Source organism: Sapajus apella, unplaced genomic scaffold (assembly GCF_009761245.1).
Source record: "Sapajus apella isolate SASKATOON/1434 unplaced genomic scaffold, GSC_monkey_1.0 scaffold72, whole genome shotgun sequence".
Lineage (NCBI taxonomy): Eukaryota > Metazoa > Chordata > Mammalia > Primates > Cebidae > Sapajus > Sapajus apella.
The window spans coordinates 1,687,582-1,710,427 of NW_022437012.1; the positions used below are offsets into that span (position 1 = coordinate 1,687,582).

The following is a 22,846-nucleotide window of genomic DNA, read 5'->3' on the forward strand; positions in this document are numbered from 1 at the left end:
ACTTAAACAGTGTTCACAAGTAGAAATTTTTAATATTTATATGGCTCAGGAGGCTGCGTGGGGTTGGACTGGGAAGCTCTGAGGTTCTAAATCCCCTTGAGCTCTCCCAGACATCCAAAAAAGGAGGAAAACATTACCTTGGAATAGCCATAGCTTATTCTGTGTACTGACTAGAAAGCTCAGAATTACACTGTAGTAATTTCTTTTTGCCTAATTAATTTCAAAATTTCATATTAGAGTTCCGACAATATTTTCAAGAAAAATATGCTCCATAAACCCACCTTGTATATTCTTCTTGTAACTTGTTGGGGTCACTTACAAAAAATTTGACTCTAAAGTTCAAACTGTAAGGAGATCCTCCTAGAATTAATAAAAGTAGTTTCTAATTAATCAGACTATATTAATCCTTTATCTTTATAAAGTATACTTGCAAAACAGTAAGTAAATATGCATGCTCACTCTTTAGCTGCTTCCTTATTGGTTTGTTTGGATCCAGCCACCTCTGAAAAATAAATAAATAAAACTGATTTTTTTTGTCCTTGAGGAACTACTATATTGATTCTTGCAAATCTGTTCCATTTGGAGATAAATGCTAAAAGCTGCATTTCAGAAAAGGCCCAGGTAGGAAAAAAAATCATTACATTACAGACAATATCTTTCATATAAAATATAATAAAATTATGCCAGAAATTACTGAACGTATTTGTTTTAACATTAAGATTTTGATTTGACTTTTCATCACATTATACAATGTGCAATAACCTCTATTTCAAAAGTAACAATGCTTAGTAATTGCAGCAACCTGAAGTGATTCACATTAATTTAACTTTATTTCTTAATAGGCTGGCAAGTTTTTGAAATTCTCTTCACCCTTCTCTCTCTCTCTCTCTGTCTCTCTGTCTCTCTCTCTCTCACACACACACACACTCTCTCTCTCTCACTCTCTCTCACTCTCCCTCACCCCCTATCTCTCCTGGGCTTTATACTAATTCAGGCAAAATTTTACTACAGAACATGGAAATCCACTCAGGAGAAATTTTATAACATTTACCCTACTCATTTAAAAATAAAATACCTGCTCCCCTTGAAAAAACTCACCAATTTTTTAAAGATATAATGTTTAATTTTGAGAATGATTTTTATGTGTGTGAAATTTTAAGCAGTTTCAATACTTCTGAAGGCCAGTTTAGCTCTGGACAATTATAGCTGACTTCATAAAAATTTCAACTGCTAACATGTTTCAGTTAAAAAAAAAAAAATCAAAGAAACCAAAATGAGGTACTAGATGTGGCAGTATTTTCCAAGTAAGTTTATGTATTATTATTTATAAACCTAACTTTTACCACCCATAATTATATCCAGGCAGAACACATAGATTTTAATAATAAATACATGGCTGTGAGTAACTAAATTTGATTATGTAATTCATTTGCTGAACAGTTCTTGATAATTTCTCAGTACTAGATCCCAAGTCCTTACACTATGAATAGTATGGCCTCTTCTTACCTCTTCCACCTCAACTCACTAAATTCCAGTCATAATGGCCTCCTTTCTGTTCTGGAAAGATGCTGTTATAAGGACCTCAATTTCAAGCTTCCCTTTCACAGAATGCACTCTAGATTTCCTACAGTACTTTTCATTATCTGTAAGTCTCAGTTTAAAGCCTGCCACCTCAGAAAGGCCTTCACTGACCACCCTACCAAAAGCATGTCATACCGCTCCCATTTAACTTAGTTATTTTTCTATAAAAAAGTAAGGATCATTGCATTCCTTCATTACATTATCTCAATTAAGTTTGCTTCACCTTTTCTTTTGTCTGACTCCTTCATTAGATTATAATAAAACCAGGGATAAAAGCTGTTTCAGTTAATACTGTACAGTCAGCATCTAGCACAGGGCTTGACATATATGAACTAAAAATACTGTCAGAAGCAGTGGCACACACCTGTAATCCCCATTTCAAAATAAGTAAGAAAGTAAACTAAATAAATAAATAATTTACTGAAGGACTAAACCTGCTGAATGACTCAACAGTTGGGGATAGGGTTTTCATCTTTGTTTAACACACTTCTTTCCTCAATCTATCTACCCATTTGCCCATCTTTCCATCCATCTATTTATTAATCTAGTGATTGTTTTTCTTCATATCTTCTAGGAAAATTCATAAATTATATCCACCTTAATGGCTGTCTATAATCAAAATTTCATATCAATTATTCTATCAAAAGCCTGCTTTCCTCATTCAGTTCTCCTTCAAAATGTTCTGGTAAAAGAAATACAAACACATTTACATACACAGATGTGTTAAGCTGACAAAGTTTAGAAGTACAAAGATAAGCACTGAGAAATTCAATAGCTCTCATCAATGATATCAATGAGATAGGGCTTAGGTTCTTGGTTTAAACCAGGAAGATGGAACAGTACTATAACAAGCACTACTGAATGGTTAAAATAGCATTCATTGTAAAAAATCCATCATTAAGTTGCAAAACAAACTAGGAAAAAACATAATATATAAAGAAGTTCTATACATTAATAAGAAAAAACCCAACACTAATGGAAAAACAGGCAATGAATAAGAATAGAAGTTCACAATTAAGGAAATACAAACGGCATTTAAGTATATGACAAGATAGTCAATCTTGATCATATTTATAGAAATACAAAAGTAATCTTCATTGGGTTATTATTTTTCTTTCAACAGCAATACTGGGCAAAGAGTAAAACGTTTGATGACATACACACGAGAAGAAGAGACACTCTCATACATAGCTTCTGAAAGCATAAATTATACCATCTCAATGGAGGATAACTTTGCAAAATTTATCAAATTATAAAATGCATATGCCAGGTCTCAATATTATTTTTATATGGCATTTTTAGTGAGATATATTTCACACACCACAAAATTTACCATTTTAACATGTATGTGTCATTATACTTTAGTATATTCCCTGTGGTGTACAACCATCACTACTATCTAATTCCAAAATATTTCCATCACCCTCAAAGGAAATCTTGTGCCTATTAGCAGTCAGTCCCAATGTGCCCTTCCCTGCTGCCCCTAACAATCATTAATCTACATTCTGTTCTCTACAAATGTACCTGTTTTGAACATTTTAAAAGAATGGAATCACACAACAGGTTGTCTTTTTTGTTTGTCTGCTTTTACATAGTATGTTTTCAAAGTTCATCTACACTGTAGCATGTAACAGTAATTTATTCCTTTTTATATCCGATACTGGGTTGTGTCTACTTTTTGACTATTAGGAATAATGCTGCTATGAACATTTGTGTACACATTTTTGGTGACCACGTTTTCAGTTCTCTTGGGTATGTGCTTAGGAATAGTATTGTTGGGTCACAGGATAACTGTATATTTAACTTTTTGAGAAACTGCCAAACTTGTTTCCACAGTGGCTGTACCTTTTCAAGTCTCCAACATCAATGTATAAAAATGTGTAAAGATTTCCATTTCTTCACATCCTCATCAGCACTACCTCTAAAAAATTATAGCCACCCCGGTGAGTGTGCCATGGTATGCCATTCCTTTTTATTGCTGAATATTTCACTATTATAGATATATGACATTTGGTTTCTCTAGTCATCACTTGATGGACATTTGGATTGTTCCCATGTTTTACCTATTATGAATAATGTTGCTATGAACATATGAATATAAATTTTTGTGTGGACAAATATTTTGAAGTCTCTTCAATATATATCTAGGAGTGGAATTGCTTACAGTAACTGTTTTAATACATCTTGAAAACACATATTATAAACCCTTAATTTTTTTCTTATATAAATGGACATTGGGGTTATATCACTACCTATATTTAGTTAGAGGCTATATATTCTGTGCCAAGAACTGCTGTACTAACTAGATTACTGTGCTACATCTGAGAAAAGCTGAACTGTCTGCAATGCAATATATATAAATTTTAAATGTAATAATATTTTATTAGAAATTGTAACTATCTAGTTAATACTGATAGCTAATAAGAGATAGTACTTCATCATCAACTCCATTCATGAAGGAGTGTCTATTTAGGGACAGAGCTCTGTTTCTAATCTTTTCAAACCTTTCAAGGTGATTAGACATTGCTAATCACTTACCTCATGGCTCATGGGTTTCTAATCTTTTCAAAGCCAATTTCTCATTCTTTACCCTGGGAAGAATCTCTTGTTCACTCCATATACTGTTTCACATGACAAAGTTAATTTTTGTATATGCCAAAATGTAGTAATAAAATTTCTACATTTGAGCATATGCTCAATTTCTGCAAAATTTCCATAAGTATTTGGAAAAAAGAGTATGTAATTCATTAAACTTGATAGTTGTGTTATTAAAATATTCTGTATGTTCTCATTATTTTTATTTGTTGTGTGTATTAATGTTGAAAGATTTAAGCCTTCCATGGTGTCTATGCTATTTATCCTAACTAGTGAGTCTTTTATTGTGACAATTTTATTTTTAATTTCTAAAATCTTTCATTGTTTTCTTTGCATGAATGCAATATCCTCTCTAATTGTGCCAATGTAAAATAGCCTTGTTCTCTTTGTTTATACTAATATTTATCGAGCATTTACTATGTTCCAAGCACAGTTCTAAGCTATTTACATGCAAAAATTCATTTCATCTTCTTATCTCCAAGACTGGTGCTATTATTTCCATCTTTACAGACTGCTTTCCTACTTTCTCTAGTGTAGGATCTTTGTTTTGCTGACTTGGGTGCATCTCTTTCACAGTGCTGATTTCTTTTTTCAAATGTTTGTGTTTATCTTGTTTAATATGTATTTTTATTCAAAGTTCTCTGTAAGATTCTTTGTGAATACTTTATACGTCTGCCACTTGTGGAGAAGAGACAGGATAGATAACTTGACTCCTATAGTTGGTGGGGATAGGCAGAATGTGCCACCGGTAGGTGTGACAGCTAGTCTCCTGAGCAAAGGGGCTTTCCTCATTCTACTGGATGCCACCAGCCAAAACAGGGGCATTGGTGTACCTCTCCAAATCCAAATCCAAGTACTCACACAGTGATAGACATTGCCAATTGCTTGCCACATGGCTCCTAAGCAGAGCCTATGCTGACTCAACTGGCTGTTTCCATAACAGTACATCTCCTACCAAACAATAGCCTGTCCATCTCAACAGGTTCCTTCCCTATTCATCACTGAATACGGCACACACCTGGAACCACTCTATCATTTTGTACCTTTGAGATCTTGGGCAAATTATTTCATTTCTCAGTATCTCAATTTTCTCATCTATAAAATGAGGATGACAGTCTCCAACTCATAGTATTACTGGGTCTAAATCTGATAATAAAATAAAAATATTTAGTGCATATTAAGTGTTTAATATATGTTAGTAATGTGCATCACCACACCTGGCTAATTTTTAGATTTTTTTTTGTAGAGACAGGGTTTTGCTATGTTGCCTAGGCTGGTCTTGAACTCTTGAGTTCAAGCAATCCTCCCGCGTTGGCCTCCAACAGTGCTGGGATTACAGGTGGGAGCCCCAGTGCTTAGCCCAATACTTAAATAATTTTGAAGAATATAAATATAGGATTTCAAGATAGTTTTAGAAGCTTATCTTCAAAGTAATCATTCATTATGAATATACAACATAAAAAAATCAAACACGAAATCAGAAGCAGGATATCTTCTTGAAAATGGATGGTATTGATAGTCTTTCCTCTGCCTACTGGTGGCTAGATGGAGCTGTTGCTTCATGGGGCTTACGAGCTACACACTAAAGAAACATTTGTCAACCTTTTGAAGCCTGATTTAAACAAAAAACCAAAAACACCCTTTCTGGTGATCTATGTCTTTTGATTGGAAAATGTAATCTACTTGTATGTAAGTGACTGACAGGGCACATATCTTTGGATTTTCTACTTGTATGTAAGTGACTAACAGGGCACATATCTTTGGATTTTGTTATCTGTTTTCTGTGTCATAGTTTTTGTGTCCTCTGTTTTCCCCATAACTATCCTCCTTCATGTTCAGCTGATTTTTTGTAGCAGCACATTTTATTTCTCATTTCCTTGTGTGTATATTCTATAAATTTTTTTGTTGTTGTTACCATGGGTATTTTTTATGCCAACCTAAAGTTATGACAATCTATATTAAACTGACACCAACTTAAACTTCAATTGCATACAAAAACTCTACCCCTTTACATTCATGCTCCTCCCACTCTGTTATAAATGCCAAAAATTACATCATTTTATGTTGTATATCCTTTAACATAGATTTTATTATTATTTCTCCATTTGCCTTTAAATCCTGTAGGAAACAGAGTAAAGATACAAATAAAATTATAATGATATTGTTTTACAATTGCTCATGTATTTGCTTTTGTGGGCAAACTTTGTATTTTTATATGGCTTTGACTGTCTGGGATCTTTTCATTTCAACATGAAGAATTACCCTTAGCATTTGTTTAAGGGTAGGTCTAGTGATTAACTCCCTCAGGCTTTATTTGTCTAGCAATGTCATAACTTCTCATTTTTGAAGAGTTTTACCAAATATAAAATTCTTGATTGATAGTGTTCTTTCAGTATTCTAAATATATCAACTCATTGTCTTTTGGTCTGCAAGGTTTCTACTAAGAAACCCACTGATTTTTTTATTGAGGATCACCTGTATGTGACAAGTCACTTTTCTCCCTCTCTTGCTGCTTTCAAAACTCTGCCTCTCAACCATTTTTATTGTACTTGGAGTTCAGTGAGCTTCTTCTATTTGTACATCTGTGTCTTCCTGTAAATTAGGGGAAGGATACATGGCAAGACCCTGTCTCTACAAAAAAAAAAAAAAAGAAAGAAAGAATTTGCCAAGTGTGGTGGTGTATGCCTACACTTCCAGCTACTCAGGAGGCTAAGGTGGGAGGCCAGGAGGTTGAGGTTCAGCCTGGGAGGTTGAAACTACTGTGAGCCATGATCGCATCACTGCACACTGAACACCAGCCTGCGTGACAGAGCAAGACCTTGTCTCAATCAATCAATCAATCAGCCAACCAATCAATCAATCAAGTTAACTCCAAATTGTTCAGTGTTTCTATCGTAAACCACTTTAGTCTTAAAGAAAATATAATTTGGACAAATTATAGTCATATATTTATCTCCTTCATCTGTCTTAGTATCACTTTGGAGATTACATTCTAGCTTACATTCTTTTCCACAGTTATCAAGTTTTAGATGTATATTTTTTTCCCTTAACTCATTCATTATTTGAAGCCTATTTCTATAAGGCACTGTGCCAGGTACTGGAGTGATATAAAATTAAAATATGGTCCCTATCCTCAAAAACTGGTAAGTCATATCAGCTCAAGAAAGTATTATCACTGCCATAGATAAAAAAGAAAGAGGCAAATTGCACCTAGGGAGTAGTGGTAGTCAGGAAAGGCTTGAGAAAGTAACTTTCACCCTTAGTCTTAAAAATGTGAAGGTAAAGGGGTAAATGATGTGGGGGAGGGAGTGAGGAATGTGAGTTAAAGTAAAGGTAAGGTATTATAGGAAGAGAGTGTATTTATGTGCAAGATAGCACAGATAAAGTACTGCATACTTCATCTGTAATATATTCCATTTTCTATCAATTTTTAGAAATCTTTAGCTGTAATACCTTCCATTACTCATGTTAATGGCAGCTGTATACATTGTGATATTAACCTTTTGTTTCTTTTATAAATCAGTCCTATTTCTTACTAGAAATCATGTTAGAAACTTGGGAGAAAGAATATCTCCCAAGTAATTCTGGAGAGTCACTAGATCCAATAAAAAACATACAGCTTAGTAAAACAGTAGAAAGAAAAGGTGTGGAAAACTTAGATTTGATCCCAACTTTACCATTCACTATGCTAGATAAAATAAAATTAAAACAAAAACAATAGCTAAATAAAATTAAAACAAAATTTAATTTAATAAAATTAAAACAAAAACAATGCTGGAGAACTAGTGGGGTTGGATAAATCCTCGTCTGAATACTGTCCTACTACAGTTCCCCTTTCACCTCTCAAGTCTTTCATAATTTTATTATAAAAATCAGGTGACCAAATGGGTGACTGTGAATGATGGTCAATAAGTATCAGACTCACATAGGGACTTTGTTCAGATATTTAGTTGAATAGATCAAATAACCATGAATCTCTGGGCATGTGGTGTCAGCATTTTTTAAATGTTTCCCAAGGGATCTGGAAGCATAGCCAAGTTTAGATGAATAATCATTTATTCTTTTGTTTTCTATAATAAAATTATTGTTAAAATAACAGTATCAATATAAAACATTCAAGTTTTTTTCTCTCTTTCACACACACACACACACACACACACACACACACACACACACACAAACAGTAAAAACCACAAAAGTCCTTTATCATGGCTCTTCCAATTCTACTCTCCCATCCAAAGAGGTAGACTTGTTCACATATCAGTAAGTATACCTTCTAATGCTGTAATACACCTGCATATAAGTATTTAAAAATACACATACACACATACACACACACAGATGCTGAACTTAGTGTAGACACTCAATCAGTATAATGCGCAATAGTCCAGAACTCCTGGGCTCAAGTGGTCCTCCTGCCTCAGCCTCCCCAGCAGCTGGAGCTATAGGCATACACCTCCATACCCAGCAGATGTCATACACTTTATTCAACTATTCTCTTAGGAGTGTTTCAGGTTTTTCCATTACTATATCCTCTACAAATAATGTTGCAAGAGAAATTCTTGCATACAAGAAATTTTTAATTTTGATATATGCTGCCATCCGCCTTCCAAAAACACTTTTTCACTTTACACTCTCACCAAGTATCTTGAGAACGCACATTTCCCTTAGCTTTTGCCAGAAACAGGTAGTGTGAATCTGCATTTTTGCTAATCTAGTATGCAAAGAGTGTTATCACTGTAATTTTATTTGGCATCTCTCTTATTTACTAGTGAAGCTGAATATCTTGTCATGTTTGTCATTAATACTTACTCTTCTTGTGTTGATGCTATCCTTCCATTTTTCTATTGGGTTTTCTTTTATTTATTATTTCTAGAAGCTCTTGTAGATTTTAATATTATGTTACATATGTTACAAGTATTTCCCTCCAGTTGGTATTGTGTCTTCAGTGTATATTAGAAATGTTAGGCAGTGAAATCTATCAAAATTTCCTTTACAAATGCATGGACTATTGTTGCATAGGATGATCGTAACAAGCAAATATTATTAAAAATGTGGCTGGGCACGGTGGCTCAAGCCTGTAATCCCAGCACTTTGGGAGGCTGAGGCGGGTGGATCACGAGGTCAAGAGATCGAGACCATCCTGGTCAACATGGTGAAACCCCGTCTCTACTAAAAATACAAAAAAATTAGCTGGGCATGGTGGTGCGTGCCTGTAATCCCAGCTACTCAGGAGGCTGAGGCAGGAGAATTGCCTGAACCCAGGAGGCGGAGGTTGCGGTGGGCCGAGATCGCGCCATTGCACTCCAGCCTGGGTAACATGAGTGAAACGCCGTCTCAAAAAAAAAAAAAAAAAGTTTCCAACTCTTACCCAACATTTTTATACTATTGTTTTAAATTTACATTGGAATTTATTTTTATATATGGTATCTATTAAGAATCTAAATATATCTTTTCCCATCTTTAACCAATTGTTCCAACACCTATCCTGATTTGAATGCCATTATTATAATAAACTATGTTTTCATATATCCAAAAATCTATACTTGGGCTGTTTCTTCCACCCCATTGGCTTATATTCATACTAAGAACACACTATTTTTAGTACTATTTCATCATACTACATTTTTGTATCTGTTAGGACAAGGTGATTATATTTTATATATCTCGCTAAGTTTATCCAGATTCTCTTCCAGAGGAAGTTGAGGGTCATATTGTCAAATATTCTCCCAAAAAATTCCTTTCAGATTCTAACCAGCAATACCACTGGTTTTACCAACGAAACTGAAATAGTACTGAGATCTTTTACAATACTGAGCATTCCTCATCATGTGCATGGTATGTCTCCATTTATTCATAATTTCTATTATATCCTCCTGCAAAGTTCTATATTTTCTTCATATGGCTCTTGACACTCCTGTTTATTACTAGATGTTTAATGAATCCAGGTTTTTAAAAAAAATGTGATTTGCTATTTTGTTGGAGTACGTCTCCTGAATGGTATATAAAAAGGTACTGATATTTGTTTGTTGAGCTCTAAGTCTTACTACTTATAATAGTTTTCCAAATGATTTATTTGAGCTTTCAAGGCAGATAACTGCTAAAGAAAAATGAGTTCTCTTCCACCCAACAACCATAACTTAACGCACAACTTTATTCAACAGGGAACTGTATTTGCTGCCCTCTGTTCAATTAGAAAAGGGGAAAAGAAGAGGCCAAGTGGCCTCAAATAGTTTCTCAGTTAATCACTTTGATTCCCTTACTAAATTACTCAGAATCTCTCCTCTTCAACACTTTTTTGGTAAGTTTTCCTCTGGTTTGACTCTTCCACCCATCCCGTCAACACTGAATGTCAACATTCAATCTTTAAAAAAAAAATCTTGAAAATTTGTCTGATAATGGCATTCATTTTTATTCTCTGTGTGTTTATGAGTGTACTATTTGACATTGGAAAGCAACCAAAAGTAGGTAGAAAGAGGAGGAAAGTCTACTCTTGAAAAACCGAAAAACTGCAAGGGATGAGATACACAATTAGCAATCTTTGCCTAAGGGCAAGTGCAAACCCTACACAGGCAGAGGACATCCTTATTGACTTTAGGTGTCAGAGGACAGAGTTTAGTAATGAGACCAAAAAGAAAAAGAAAACAAAAAACAAAAAAACTCAGAAAATTGAGGAGGAAATTCTGAAAAGCAAAACTCAGACTGTGGGTCCAGCCAGGTTAACTGCACCCATTTTCAATATGCAGTTTAAACTGTGACAAATGTATACAGCCAGGTAACCACCACCATCCACAATCGAGATATTTCTATCACCCTAAAGTGTTTCCTGTGCTTCTTTGCAATCAGTCTGCCAAACCCTAGGCAAACACTGATCTGCTTTTGGTCACTATGTGTCAGTTTTGCTTGTTCCGTAAGTTAATATAAATAGAACCATATAGTGTTCCACTCTATAGATACACAGCAGTTATTTTTCATCTCTTTGTTTATTGATGGACATTAAAGTTTATTCACACTTGGGCTATTATGAATAAAACTATGAACATTTGTATACAAAGCTTTATGTGACATGTTTTCATTTCTCTTGGATAAATAGCTAAAAGTGGGATTTCTCAGTGGTATATACTAAATCTATGTTTAACTTTACAAGAAAATTTCCAACTATTTTTCAAAGTGGTTGTATCATTTTAAATTACCACAAGCAACTTTATCAGTTGTTCCATATCCTTGTCAACACTTGGTATGGAAAGAATTTTTAATTTTAACTATTCTAGTGGATATACTTCTAGCGGACATACTACTTCCCGTGGAAGTGCTACTTCATTATAGTTTCACTTTGCATTTCCTGGATGCACCTTTATTTATTAAATGTCCTGTGTTACAGTAAAAAGATTCCTTTCTTTTCCAAGTTTTGCTCAGTTTTCATTATGAATGGCTGCTCAATTTTATTCTATGTAAATTATGCCCCAGTTACACTGATTGAGGGAAAAAACTCAACAGTATATTTGATGGGGAAACAGTACTTTCATCTAAAATCGGGAACAAGACAAGGTAGTCTGTTCCTATCACTTCTATTCATCTTTGCCCTGGTGTCCTCCGCCAATGCAATAATGAATTTAAAAATGAGACAAACAAAAAGGACAAAGACTGGTAAGGACGAAGTAAAACTGTCCCTATTTGCAAAAGACAAGACTATTTACACAGAAAATCCTAAGGAAGCAATGAAAACAAAACTACTAATAGTAATGTGTATTAGCAAGGTCCCAAGATACAAGGTTAACATACCATCAGTTAGTTATCTTGGGTTTATCCCAGAAACACAAAGTTGGTTTAAAAAATGAAAATCAATGTAATTTACCATATATATACATATTAATCTGTGTAGAAAATTCTATAGAATTTACAAAAAGCTACTAGAATTAAGTGAATTCAGGAAGGGTACAGAATACAAAATCAATACACAAACTTAACTGTATTTCTATATGCTAGCAATAAACAACTTGAAAAAGAAAACCAACAATACTATTTGCATGTTTTTCTATTTACGAAGTTGCCAAAAACAGAATTTGAAACAGTAACCTTGATTTACCCCTTTTCCTCATGAACACACTCTATTTCAATCAAATCAACTCTTGTTGACTTTATCTCCTAATTGAATTACATCCACCACTCATCTACTTTTCTTCATTCCCCACAGCCAACCATTACTTTTTTAGTAATTTCTTTATTCCAACAATCTCCCAACTGTCTATTAGTTACTGACTACACTATAACCAAAGGGACATGTCTAAAATACAAGTCTTGTGTAAGTCATATAAATGAATTCATAGGTAAGTTTGATTTTATCATGGATTAAAAGGCATTTCATGATCTCATGTACTGCTCAAATCTCATCTTTTACTCCTCAAACTTCATCTTTTACCCCCTTTCTCCTTTTATTAAATAAAAGTTTAATTTTATTAAAGTTTAGTTTAATAACTAAAAAGTTTATTAAAAAGAAGTTTTTTCCAGTTCCTCAAATTCAGCATTCCTGTTTCTTCACTCTTGATCTCTGCATATGCTCATGCTTCCTTCTTAAACACTTCTGTGTGCCCCAGGTCTCTATGTCATTCCCTTTCTAAATACAACAGAGTTATAAGAGACCAGAAGCAAAATATACCATTTAGCAGGCTACCAAAGAGGATTACACAATAGGTAAACAAGAGCTTGAATTAAGATATTACAGCAGAAACATATGAACAGATAAGAGAGAAATAGTGAAATATGTAAAATAAATGTGAGCATTTTAGTAACCATGTACTAAGACATGGCTTGTTGAAATAATGGTCAGCCTCTATGTAACTTTTCCCATATTTACTCAAACCTACTGAAATAAATAATACAAGAATTGAGTTATATAAAAGAAATCTTCAAAGGGTAAATCAAATGTCCCAAATGAGCGTCATAATTTAGTAGTATTAACAGTCTACTGGGTTAGAGTAGTGATTTTCATAATGTGGTTCCTTGGACTAGTAGCATTAGTGACACACGGGAACTTATTTGAAAGGCAATTTCTTGAGTTCCACAATAGACCTTCTGATTCAGGATCTCCAGGCATAGGTCCCAGAAATCTGTATTTTAAAAAGCCTTCCAGTTGATTCTCATGCAAGCTTCAGTTTGAAAACCACAAGGTTAGGAGCTATGAAAAGAGGAGTAAATCAAAAAAAAGAGGAGTAAAATATAATCCAACGAAAAATATCAGAAGAATGATCTTTCTTTGTAAAGAAAGATCAGGCCAACAATAATTAATAATCTACCCTCCATGCTATTAAAGAGTAGTATAATTCAATTTAATAGGGAAAGAAACAGGAAATGCACAGGAATAATATAATCTGAAGGCTCTGTTAAATAGCATGCTGATAAAGACCACTAAGAAACAGCCAACTTTAACTGTTCATAAAATTAAAGAAATAATGCATAATGAATTATAACCACCATATTATTTTCCTCATTTATTCAACATACATTTACTGAATATTACTACAACAAGATATTATGCTAAAAGCTAAAATTGTGATAAATAGGTCTTAAATTAAATCATGAGAAATTCTGAAAAGTCAAAGCTTTAAGTAATTTTCTTTGTTGCACTGGAACTCATTACAAAGGAAGATTTGAAAGGAAAAGATAGTCAGCTATTATTCCATTTGTTATTTAATACTTATAAGAAAAAAATAAAATGCTGGGTGCCTTTTATCAATTATAAACCCAATTACATTAATTTCAATGTCTAAGGAAATAGCTCTGATTCTCTAAAACTAATATTTAAAATATGCATACATATATACATATGCACATACATGTGCATATGTATATGCAACATACTTCAGTTTTAAGATTTAAAAACTCAGAACTAAAGACAGGTGAAAATTAATTCTTGGAGAATCTTATCAAATTCCTTTGATCACTGACAGTAATCTTATTATATGGTTACCCCCTCTCCTTAGTATGTTCATTTGCTTTGTAAATCCTATGCATCCATATTATCATCACTCGGGAAGCAACATCATGTAGTAGAGTACAGGCTTAGAAGTCGGATCTGAGTTCAAGTCCTTGCTCAGTTACTTAACTAATTTGTGTGTCATTAAACAAATTAGTTGACTTTTATAAGCATTAGTTTTTCATCTTTAAAATAATTTTAATGACACAGCATAAGTGAGAAAGTAGTGTTAGAATGAAATGGAATATTATAAGCAAAACATTTAGTTGATTAACAAATTCACAATAGATGTTTTATAAATGATACTCCCTTACTCCGTTCTCTTGAAGAAAAGCATCCATTTCCTTCAGTCCATTAATTATCCTCAAAGCCTTAATTTTACATTGACAACTAGAATCTGAACACTACTTATAAGATTTGTGCTCTAGACAACTAGAAATGGGACACTTTTTATAAGATTTGTGTTCTAAAGGTCCTTCTGTGGACACATTTTAGTATCTCAAAAATTCTTCCAAATATTTAAATAATGAAACGCAGTGCAGTGGACAAGACTAGCATGGGAAGTTAGGAGATCTAGGTCCTAGTTTCACTAATGCCAGGAAGTAGCTTTGGATTGGGATAATGTCTTATGAAAAATTAGAATGGGAGACTAGATAATCTCTAAAGCCTCTTTTAGGTCTTTAAAATTCTATGATTCTAACTTTTCTGGAAGAATTACTTTGAATCATAAACAACTGGACACTTGGAACTTGGAATATATCTTATTTAAGAAGGCATTCTCAAGATAGAAAAGACAAAGAAAAATTAGGAGACAGCAAAAAGATCAATCTAGCCAAAAATATCTTTTTTCTCACATTCAATTTGGTGTAATTAGCTCTAGAAGAGACATGTCTTTTTGTATACAAATTTATGTGATAGAATTTTTATCTCTTGTAGTATACATGATCTCAATGTTAATCCTTCTGCAGTACTTCCTGAAAGGGGTGTTTTTTATACTTACAGTAGTGGCTACAGTGATAAGTCACTGGTCTCTTCCTCTTTTGTCATTTGTCACTTACCCAGTCAATCTAATGCCAGCCTATGGCTAGAGGGTCTGACTTACAAGGGTCAGCAACATCTAAAAATTATCTATTTTTTCTCTCCATGCTGTACTTAGTGAGGTATAACAGTCACCTTTCAGGTATTTGCTTGGCTCACAATTTGCCTTTCTGGTAAGAAAGGAAAAAAACCTTTTATCTGAGGAATATGAACACCTTTAAATTATCAGGACCAGAAAGGCATTGAAAAAGTAACAGCAGTCACATCTCACTCTCCCTTCAAATACATAATTACCTCTTGAAGCTACTTGCTATGTGGGCTGTGGACTGAAGCCAAGTAGCCATAAACTGCTATATACTCTACAGTTTACAATCAAGTATAGCCAATCACTAACCAATGTCATTTCTATAAATCAATGAGAATTCCTGAAGAACAGCTTTTGCACTTACTCACTCTCCTGATTGATCCTCTTTATTCTTTAAAAACTTGAACTTTTCAGCCGGATACGGTGGCTCACGCCTGTAATCCCAGCACTTTGGGAGGCCGAGGCAGGCAGACCACGAGGTCAGGAGATTGAAACCATCCTGGCTAAAACAGTGAAACCCTGTCTCTACTAAAAATAAAAAAAAATTAGCTGGGCTTGGTGGCATGCACCTGTAGTCCCAGCTACTGGTAGGTTGAGGCAGGAGAATCACTTGAACCCGGGAGGCAGAGGTTGCAGTGAGCCAAATGGCATCACTGTATTCCAGTCTTCGGGACAGAGCAAGACTCCATCTCAGGGAAAAAACAAAACAAAAAAAAAAAAAAAACTTGAACCTTTCTTACGTTCTCCAGAGCACTCCCCAAGGCAGCTTGGAAGTGTATCTTGGGCTGAAGTCCTCAATCTTTGCACTTGAATAAACTTCCTTTAAACTACATTCTGACTACTTTGGTTATTTTAGGTTCACTCTGGGAAAGGTTTCATTATTGACATTTCTATTCACTTCCATTTTCACATGGGTTTATTTATCAGGAATCAACAGTATAACTGTAGGCCTCTGAAGAAGCTCAAGTCATCTAGTGAAGGCATCAAAGTATGAGGAAAGTTTATTTTTAGTTCGATATAAAAGCATTTTCACTGACACTAGCTGGCCCTTGGTTTGCTTTTCTTTGCGTCACCCTTATATTTTTCCATGGCTAGTTCGTAATACAAAATCAGTAAATGATGTCAAGAAAATAAGTGGCGCCAGGCACGGTGGCTCATGCCTTTAATCCCAGCACTTTGGGAGGCTGAGGTGGACAGATGACAAGGTCAGGAGTTCGAGACCAGCCTGACCAACATGGTGAAACCCCATCCCCACTAAAAATACAAAAACTAGCTGGGCTGGTGGTGCACTCCTATAGTCCCAGCTACTCAGGAGACTGAGACGGGAGAATCACTTGAACCCAGGAGGGTGAGGTTGCAGTGAGCTGAGACTGCACCACTGCACTGCAGCCTGGGCAACAAAGTGAGACTCCATCTCAAAAATAATAATAATAATAAGAAGGCCAGGTGTAGTGGCTCACACCTGTAATCCAAGCACTTTGGAGGCTAAGGTGGGTGGGTCACGTGAGGTCGGGAGTCCGAGACAAGCCTGACCAACATGGTGAAACCCCATCTTAAAAAAAAAAAAGGAAAAAGAAAATAAGTGGTAGTATTTAACGTTTCATATATAATTCCCACTACCTATTCACTCAGAGAACGAAGACCACAACCATGGGGGTCCGAGGGGTGAACCAACTTGTCTCATAAACATTATTTGTATTTTCTATAGCCCTTCTATTAATATAGCCTTATAAACAGATTTCTAGAACACTAATCCAGAACTATTTCTTCAGCCTACTTTTTCTAAAAGTATACAAAACATTCCCTTCAAATTCGACATCCTCTTACACTAATCAAAAGGTTATACTTTATTGTAGAAGTCCCTCACTGTATAAGAATATAAATTTACAAAGAATTCACTTGGAATTTGCTTGTATACTCTTATCTAGGTTCAGAGTAAGTTATATCCTTTAATGCATTTTATAATGCTTAACTGTCAAAGTAAATATTTCTATTATTCATCACATACTATCTTCTATTTCTATGATGTGATCTTTCTAATTAAAAGAACCACAATTGCAATTACTGAAGAATAAGTAAAAATCCAAGGAACTTAATGGCAAATTGTTCAGCTCTGAAATTTAATCTCTATCTCATTTATGAGGGTCTCTGATGAAATTTGGAAATTTTACATTGACTAAATTAAGAATTTTTATTAGAAATAGCTCTCTATAAATACAATAAAAAACTAATTTTACTTTAGTGCAGACTAATTTATATACATCTGAAGATATTTTAACCTTTATGCCCAATTTCCTCTCTTTCAGTCAACAGGCATAAATTGGATTTACTTTTTAATTGTCTGAGACACATAATTAATGAAACGGACACTATCTGACATAATTACAAAAACCTTAAAGCCAATAATTTCTGAAACAGTAAAACGTCAAGAGGAACCAAAGCAAAAGAATTACTTCTATTTAAGAAAAAGAAGACTCATTAAATCAGTGAACATTGTAAATCAGAAAGGACTTTCTATACTAAACAGAGGAAAAACTAAATAAAAATGAAAGACAAAATCTTAAGCTTACTGGGTTATCTGTGGAATCATCAGCCAACTGTAAACCAAAATAGTCTTGCTCAGTCAAGTCAAGATGCTTGAAGACTATATCCAACAGGACTTGCCCCTGATCATGTTTCTGGAAAAAAAAAAAATTGAATGAAATCAACTTTGATAGGTTACATATTTTACATTTTTTTAAACCTGGTTGACTCTTGTCCTCATCTATTAACCCATTTATGCTAGTGGTAGCAAATTTTTGCATGTGAAAAATCAGACCTTGGCAATGACCTTGAGCAGTAGAATAAAAACAACTCCCAAAAGCTTGGTGTGCCAATAATAGAATAAATGGGTTAGGCATAAATGGGTTAACTTGGTAGCTGTTTCCATACCAATGACTTGGTTGAGAATAAAGACTTCACATGTGACACGGTACTTTTAAAAAACATCCTGACCTTAGGCAAACTGGTTTAAAGAGTATATAATAAATGTGAAAATATAAAGAAGCATTTGATTGAAAATACTTCCACTTTCAGGCTACCATGGTATTTTTGTTAGTTCATATTATTGCCACATTAACTCACGTATATATCTATATCATTTTGTTATGCCTTTTATTCTTATATTTAAATTATTACTAGGAAGTGACATATTTGGCTACATATTACTTAAAATGTAATTTTGTATTGCATAAATAATGCCATAAAAGGGGAAACAAAGATGGTAACGATTATTTATAGCAAATTGATAAAGGATTACTAGTATTTTCATTGCAGAAGTACTCAGAGAACTTTAGAAAACTATCTCATTTTAACCTCACACTGATTCTATCATGTAGGCATTAAAGAGTAACTACAGCTTCCCCAAGTTCCAAAGCTGTTAAACTGTGGTACAAAAGGCACGATTAGATATTCCCATCCCACCGAAAAATACAACTAATGAGTAAAAACACAGACAAATGATCAACATGTTCAGTTAAAATAAAAAAAGAAAGTGGAAAATTATAATGACATGCCAAAGGCAAACAACAACCCCCAAAATAAAATCCAGTGATAAAAAATAAAGACAAGAAATACTTATTGCTGCTAACACTGAAGACAGATATCTATCAGAAAAGCAATTTGACAAAACAAGCAATAACAATATTAACTACTCTGGCATCTTAACATAAGTAGCAAACAAAATCTAATACTGGAGGAAACTGCTATACCTATCAATATATTCACTAGAGAGGTTTATTTTCACTACATTTATATATGACATATATTAGAAAACACGTGCCATGGTTTGAGTTTGTCCCCTAGAATTCGTGTGTTGAACATCTGGTCCCTGGTATGGTGGTTCTGAGAGATGGGGGCCTTTAAGAGGTGACTAGGTCATTTAGAGGGATTAATGTTGCTTTCCAGGGAGAAGGTTAATTCTCAAGGGAGCAAGTGAGTTCTCACTATCACAGGACTAGATTAATTACCACAAGTGGGTTGGCATAAGTGAGGCCGCCCCTGGTATCCTGTACCTTTCACATGTACTCACTTCTCCTTCTGCTTCTCTGCCATGTTATGACACAGCATGAAACCCTCAGAAACTGACCAGATGCGGCCATCTGATCTTGGACTTCCCAGCCAAAATAAACCTCTTTTTAAAATAAATTACCCAGTCTCAGGTATTCTGTTATAGAGAAAATGGACTAAGATAACATAGTAGAGAACAGTGATATATTTTACCACTAATTTTTCTTCTCACTAGCTATAGCAGTTTAGAAACTTCCAGATACCAGTTAGAATTCAAACATACAGCTGAAACAGTAAGAACATACTTTTTTCATATAATGGAAAGTATAGTGGCACAAAAGACTCCAGAGCAAGCTAATCTGCAGATGAGGGACACAAAGACTAGGTTTCTTTCCATCTTTCTCATCTGCATTCCAAGTGTTGGCTGTATTCATAAGCCTTTAGCAAGATGGTCACAGCAATTCCAAGATTCATATCCACATGTGACAAAGTTCAAAAGAACAAGTTTCCTTATAAAAGTTACCTTACGAAGACTCTTATTGGTCAGAATCAGGTCAAATGGTTATCTGAAAAAACTCATCAGTGTGCTTCAAACAGTGCTTCTCAGTGTTGGCCCCCATTCAAAGCACCTGCAAATATTTTATATACTTATGCAGCCTACCTCCCTGACCTATCTCTCATTCTGATTGTATTTGTCTGGGGAAGAGACCAAGCATTAATCTTTTTCTAAAAGTTACTAAGGTTAGTCCAATGTACCTTTGGTTGAAGAAACGATCATTTCCTCCACTGAATATATGGGTTTATTTCTGGACTGTATACCTTGGGTTTTCTTTTCATTTCCTATATGTCACAGACTGGGTACTGTAGAATTCTGTAATCCAGAAATGCCAATAGGTGCTGATGAAAGAGCCCAAGAAAAGGCTGCCTTCTCTAGGAAAAGGACCAGAAAAGGGTATGTGGTAGGACAGAAACCTGACAATGCCAAATCCAATGGGAATAAAACTGAGCCCTTCTCTGCTAGTGTCCATGGAAACCAAATGAGAAGCCTACTTTCATGTGCCACCTGGTTTGACCAGGCAGCGAGTAAAAAAGAAGTCTGAACTTCTATCTACTTCCAAACAGTACTGAGCAATACTTCACAGTATCTTCTCTAGGGTGGTGGTAAACAGAAGCAGAAAACATATCCACTTATTGGTAGCAGGAGGTGTTCAGCTTCCCCTGTTGAGCTGGTGCTAGCAGAAGCTGAGGGGGAAGCCTGGACTTCCACTGCAACCATTGCACAGCCATAGCAAGTGGTGTCTCCCAAACAGAAAGGGAGGGGGGAGACTTGGGAGAAAAGGTAGATGGAAAAAGGGATACTTAAATCTTGAAATGTAATCCCGAACAGGACAGTTAACATTGAACTAACTACATGTGAAACTGACCAAAATTTAAAAAGTAGGCCAAGACCAGTATGCTACCAAGGTGACTCCCTACTACAGACAATTAAATACAATCCAAAGTCTCATTAACAAAATGCCTCAAATGTCTGAGATACTATCTAAAATCACTGAGCTAGGAAAATCTTGACTAGAGTAAGAAAATACAATCAGCAGGTGTCAACACTGAAATGACTCAGATGTTGGAATTACCTGACAAAGATTTGGAAGCAGTCATCAGAAAAATGTTTTAATGGAAGCAGCCATTATGAATGCCATTGAAAAGAAAATTAGAAAAAAGATTATTTCAGCAAAGAAACAGAAGATATAAAAGAACCAAACGCAAATTATATAACTGAAAAATACAGTAACGAATAAAAACCGATTAGATGGGCTCAACAGTATCAAGGTAAGAAAGAAAAAATAATCAATGAATCTAAAGAAAGAGCAATAGACATTAGAAAGAACAGCACAGAAAAAACAGATCAAAAAAATAAAAAGATGACAACAACCAGACTGTCAGCAACCTGTGGGAGAAGAAAAAAATAAGATAACATTCATTTTACTAGAGTATTTAAGAGATGAGAAACAGTTTTTAGGACAATAAAATAATAAAATATTTGAGTATTTCGTTTGTAAAATTTTTACAGATTTGGTAAAAACAAAATGCAGATTCAAGATCCAAGTGAACCCAAAACAAAATGAATCCAAATAAATCTACCTTATAACACATCATAATCAAAATACTAAAAACTAAACACAAAATAAAAATCTTGAAAGCAACTTTAAAAAAAGAGAGAAATTACCAATAGGCAATGACAATTCAAATTGGAATAAATTTCTCATCTACAACCAGGAAGGCCAAAAGAAAATGAGTTAGGCTGTTCTTGCATCACTATAAATAAATATCTGAGACCGAGTAATTTATAAAGAAGAGGGATTTAATTGGCTCATGATTCTGAAGGCTGTATAAGCACAGCACAAACATCTGCTCAGCTTCTGGTGAGGGCCTCAGGAAGCTTACAATCCTGGCAGAAGGCAAAGTGAGAGCAGACACACCACATGGCAAGGGCAGAAGCAAAAGAGCTACGGTGGGAGGTCCCAGAACCAACCAGATCTCAGGTTAACTAACTGAGCAGGAACTCACTTATCACCAAAGGCATGGTAATAAGCCATTTATGAGAGATCTCCTCCTATGATCTAATTGCCTCCCACTGGGCTTTACCTCCAACACTGGGAATCACATTTTAACATGAGATTTGGAGGGGAAAAACATCCAAACCATCTCAGGAAGTGTACAAAAACATTTCAAATGCTAAACAAACCCCAGCCTGTCAGTCCAGAATTCTATGTCAAGAGAAAACACTTTATAGGAGGAATGAAGAGTAAATAATGATATTCTCAGAAAAATTTAAGAAAATTATCACCGACAGATCATCCCTGAAATAATGCTCTAGGAAATATTACAGGGGTTATTCATAAATTATTTTAGACAGTTATGGCAAGGAGTCCTCGGTAAGGATTTTTTTTTTTTAGTAAAGGCAGCTCCTGAAACATTTCTAATAGAAAAGTGGCTTGGAAAGCCAGGCTGGCAAGCTTTGATATGTAAATGTCAGCGAGATTAGAAACTGGGTCCATCCAGTGTGGTGACTCCCACCCTCTTCTCCTTGTCACCACATATGCCAAGTGTCATGGCTACCTCCAGATGATTCTGATGTGTACGACATCATGGCAACCTGCATTTGCCTATTAAAAGGTTAGAGTAGAAGGGCCAGTATTTTCGCAGGCTATCTGAATAACACACCTGATCAAACCAATCCCCTGAGTCCTATGCAAACCAGACAATGCCTCCTTTAGCATCCTAATATAACCGACTGTGTTCTGCCACACTTGAGACTTCTCTCTCCATTTGGAGCCCCCTCTCTGTCTCTGTACGAGGGAGCTTTTTCCTTCTTTCTTGCCTATTAAACTTTCCGCTCTTTGAAACCATTTCACGTGTCTGTGTTGTGTATATAATCGGTGTGAGACAAAGTACCCTGGTGTTCCTCCAGTCATCAGAGCTGTATCATTTTGGTGCAGTGGCAGGGAATCGAGGTACAACATTCATTG

The 22,846-nt window shown here is 34.9% G+C and overlaps 1 protein-coding gene and 1 long non-coding RNA gene across 3 annotated transcripts in view; both read right to left on the reverse strand.

The window, feature by feature from the left end:
- The window catches only part of PTPN4 (protein tyrosine phosphatase non-receptor type 4), a 219,813-nt gene that overhangs the window by 105,451 nt on the left and 91,516 nt on the right, over positions 1–22,846 (reverse strand). Inside the window, exons 3-5 of one of the 2 annotated variants that reach the window (XM_032250628.1) lie at positions 17,843–17,950; positions 460–502; positions 282–360 (exon numbers count right to left, since the gene is read on the reverse strand). In XM_032250628.1, coding sequence (XP_032106519.1) covers positions 282–360; positions 460–502; positions 17,843–17,950 — 230 coding nt within the window. The remainder of the gene's footprint in view (positions 1–281; positions 361–459; positions 503–17,842; positions 17,951–22,846) is intronic. The other variant, XM_032250629.1, reaches the window with a different exon arrangement.
- On the reverse strand, positions 3,433–6,889 carry LOC116531740. The gene is made up of 2 exons (XR_004260558.1): positions 5,931–6,889; positions 3,433–5,889 (listed from the first exon to the last, which is right to left on the reverse strand). It is a non-coding gene; the product is annotated as an uncharacterized LOC116531740 (long non-coding RNA).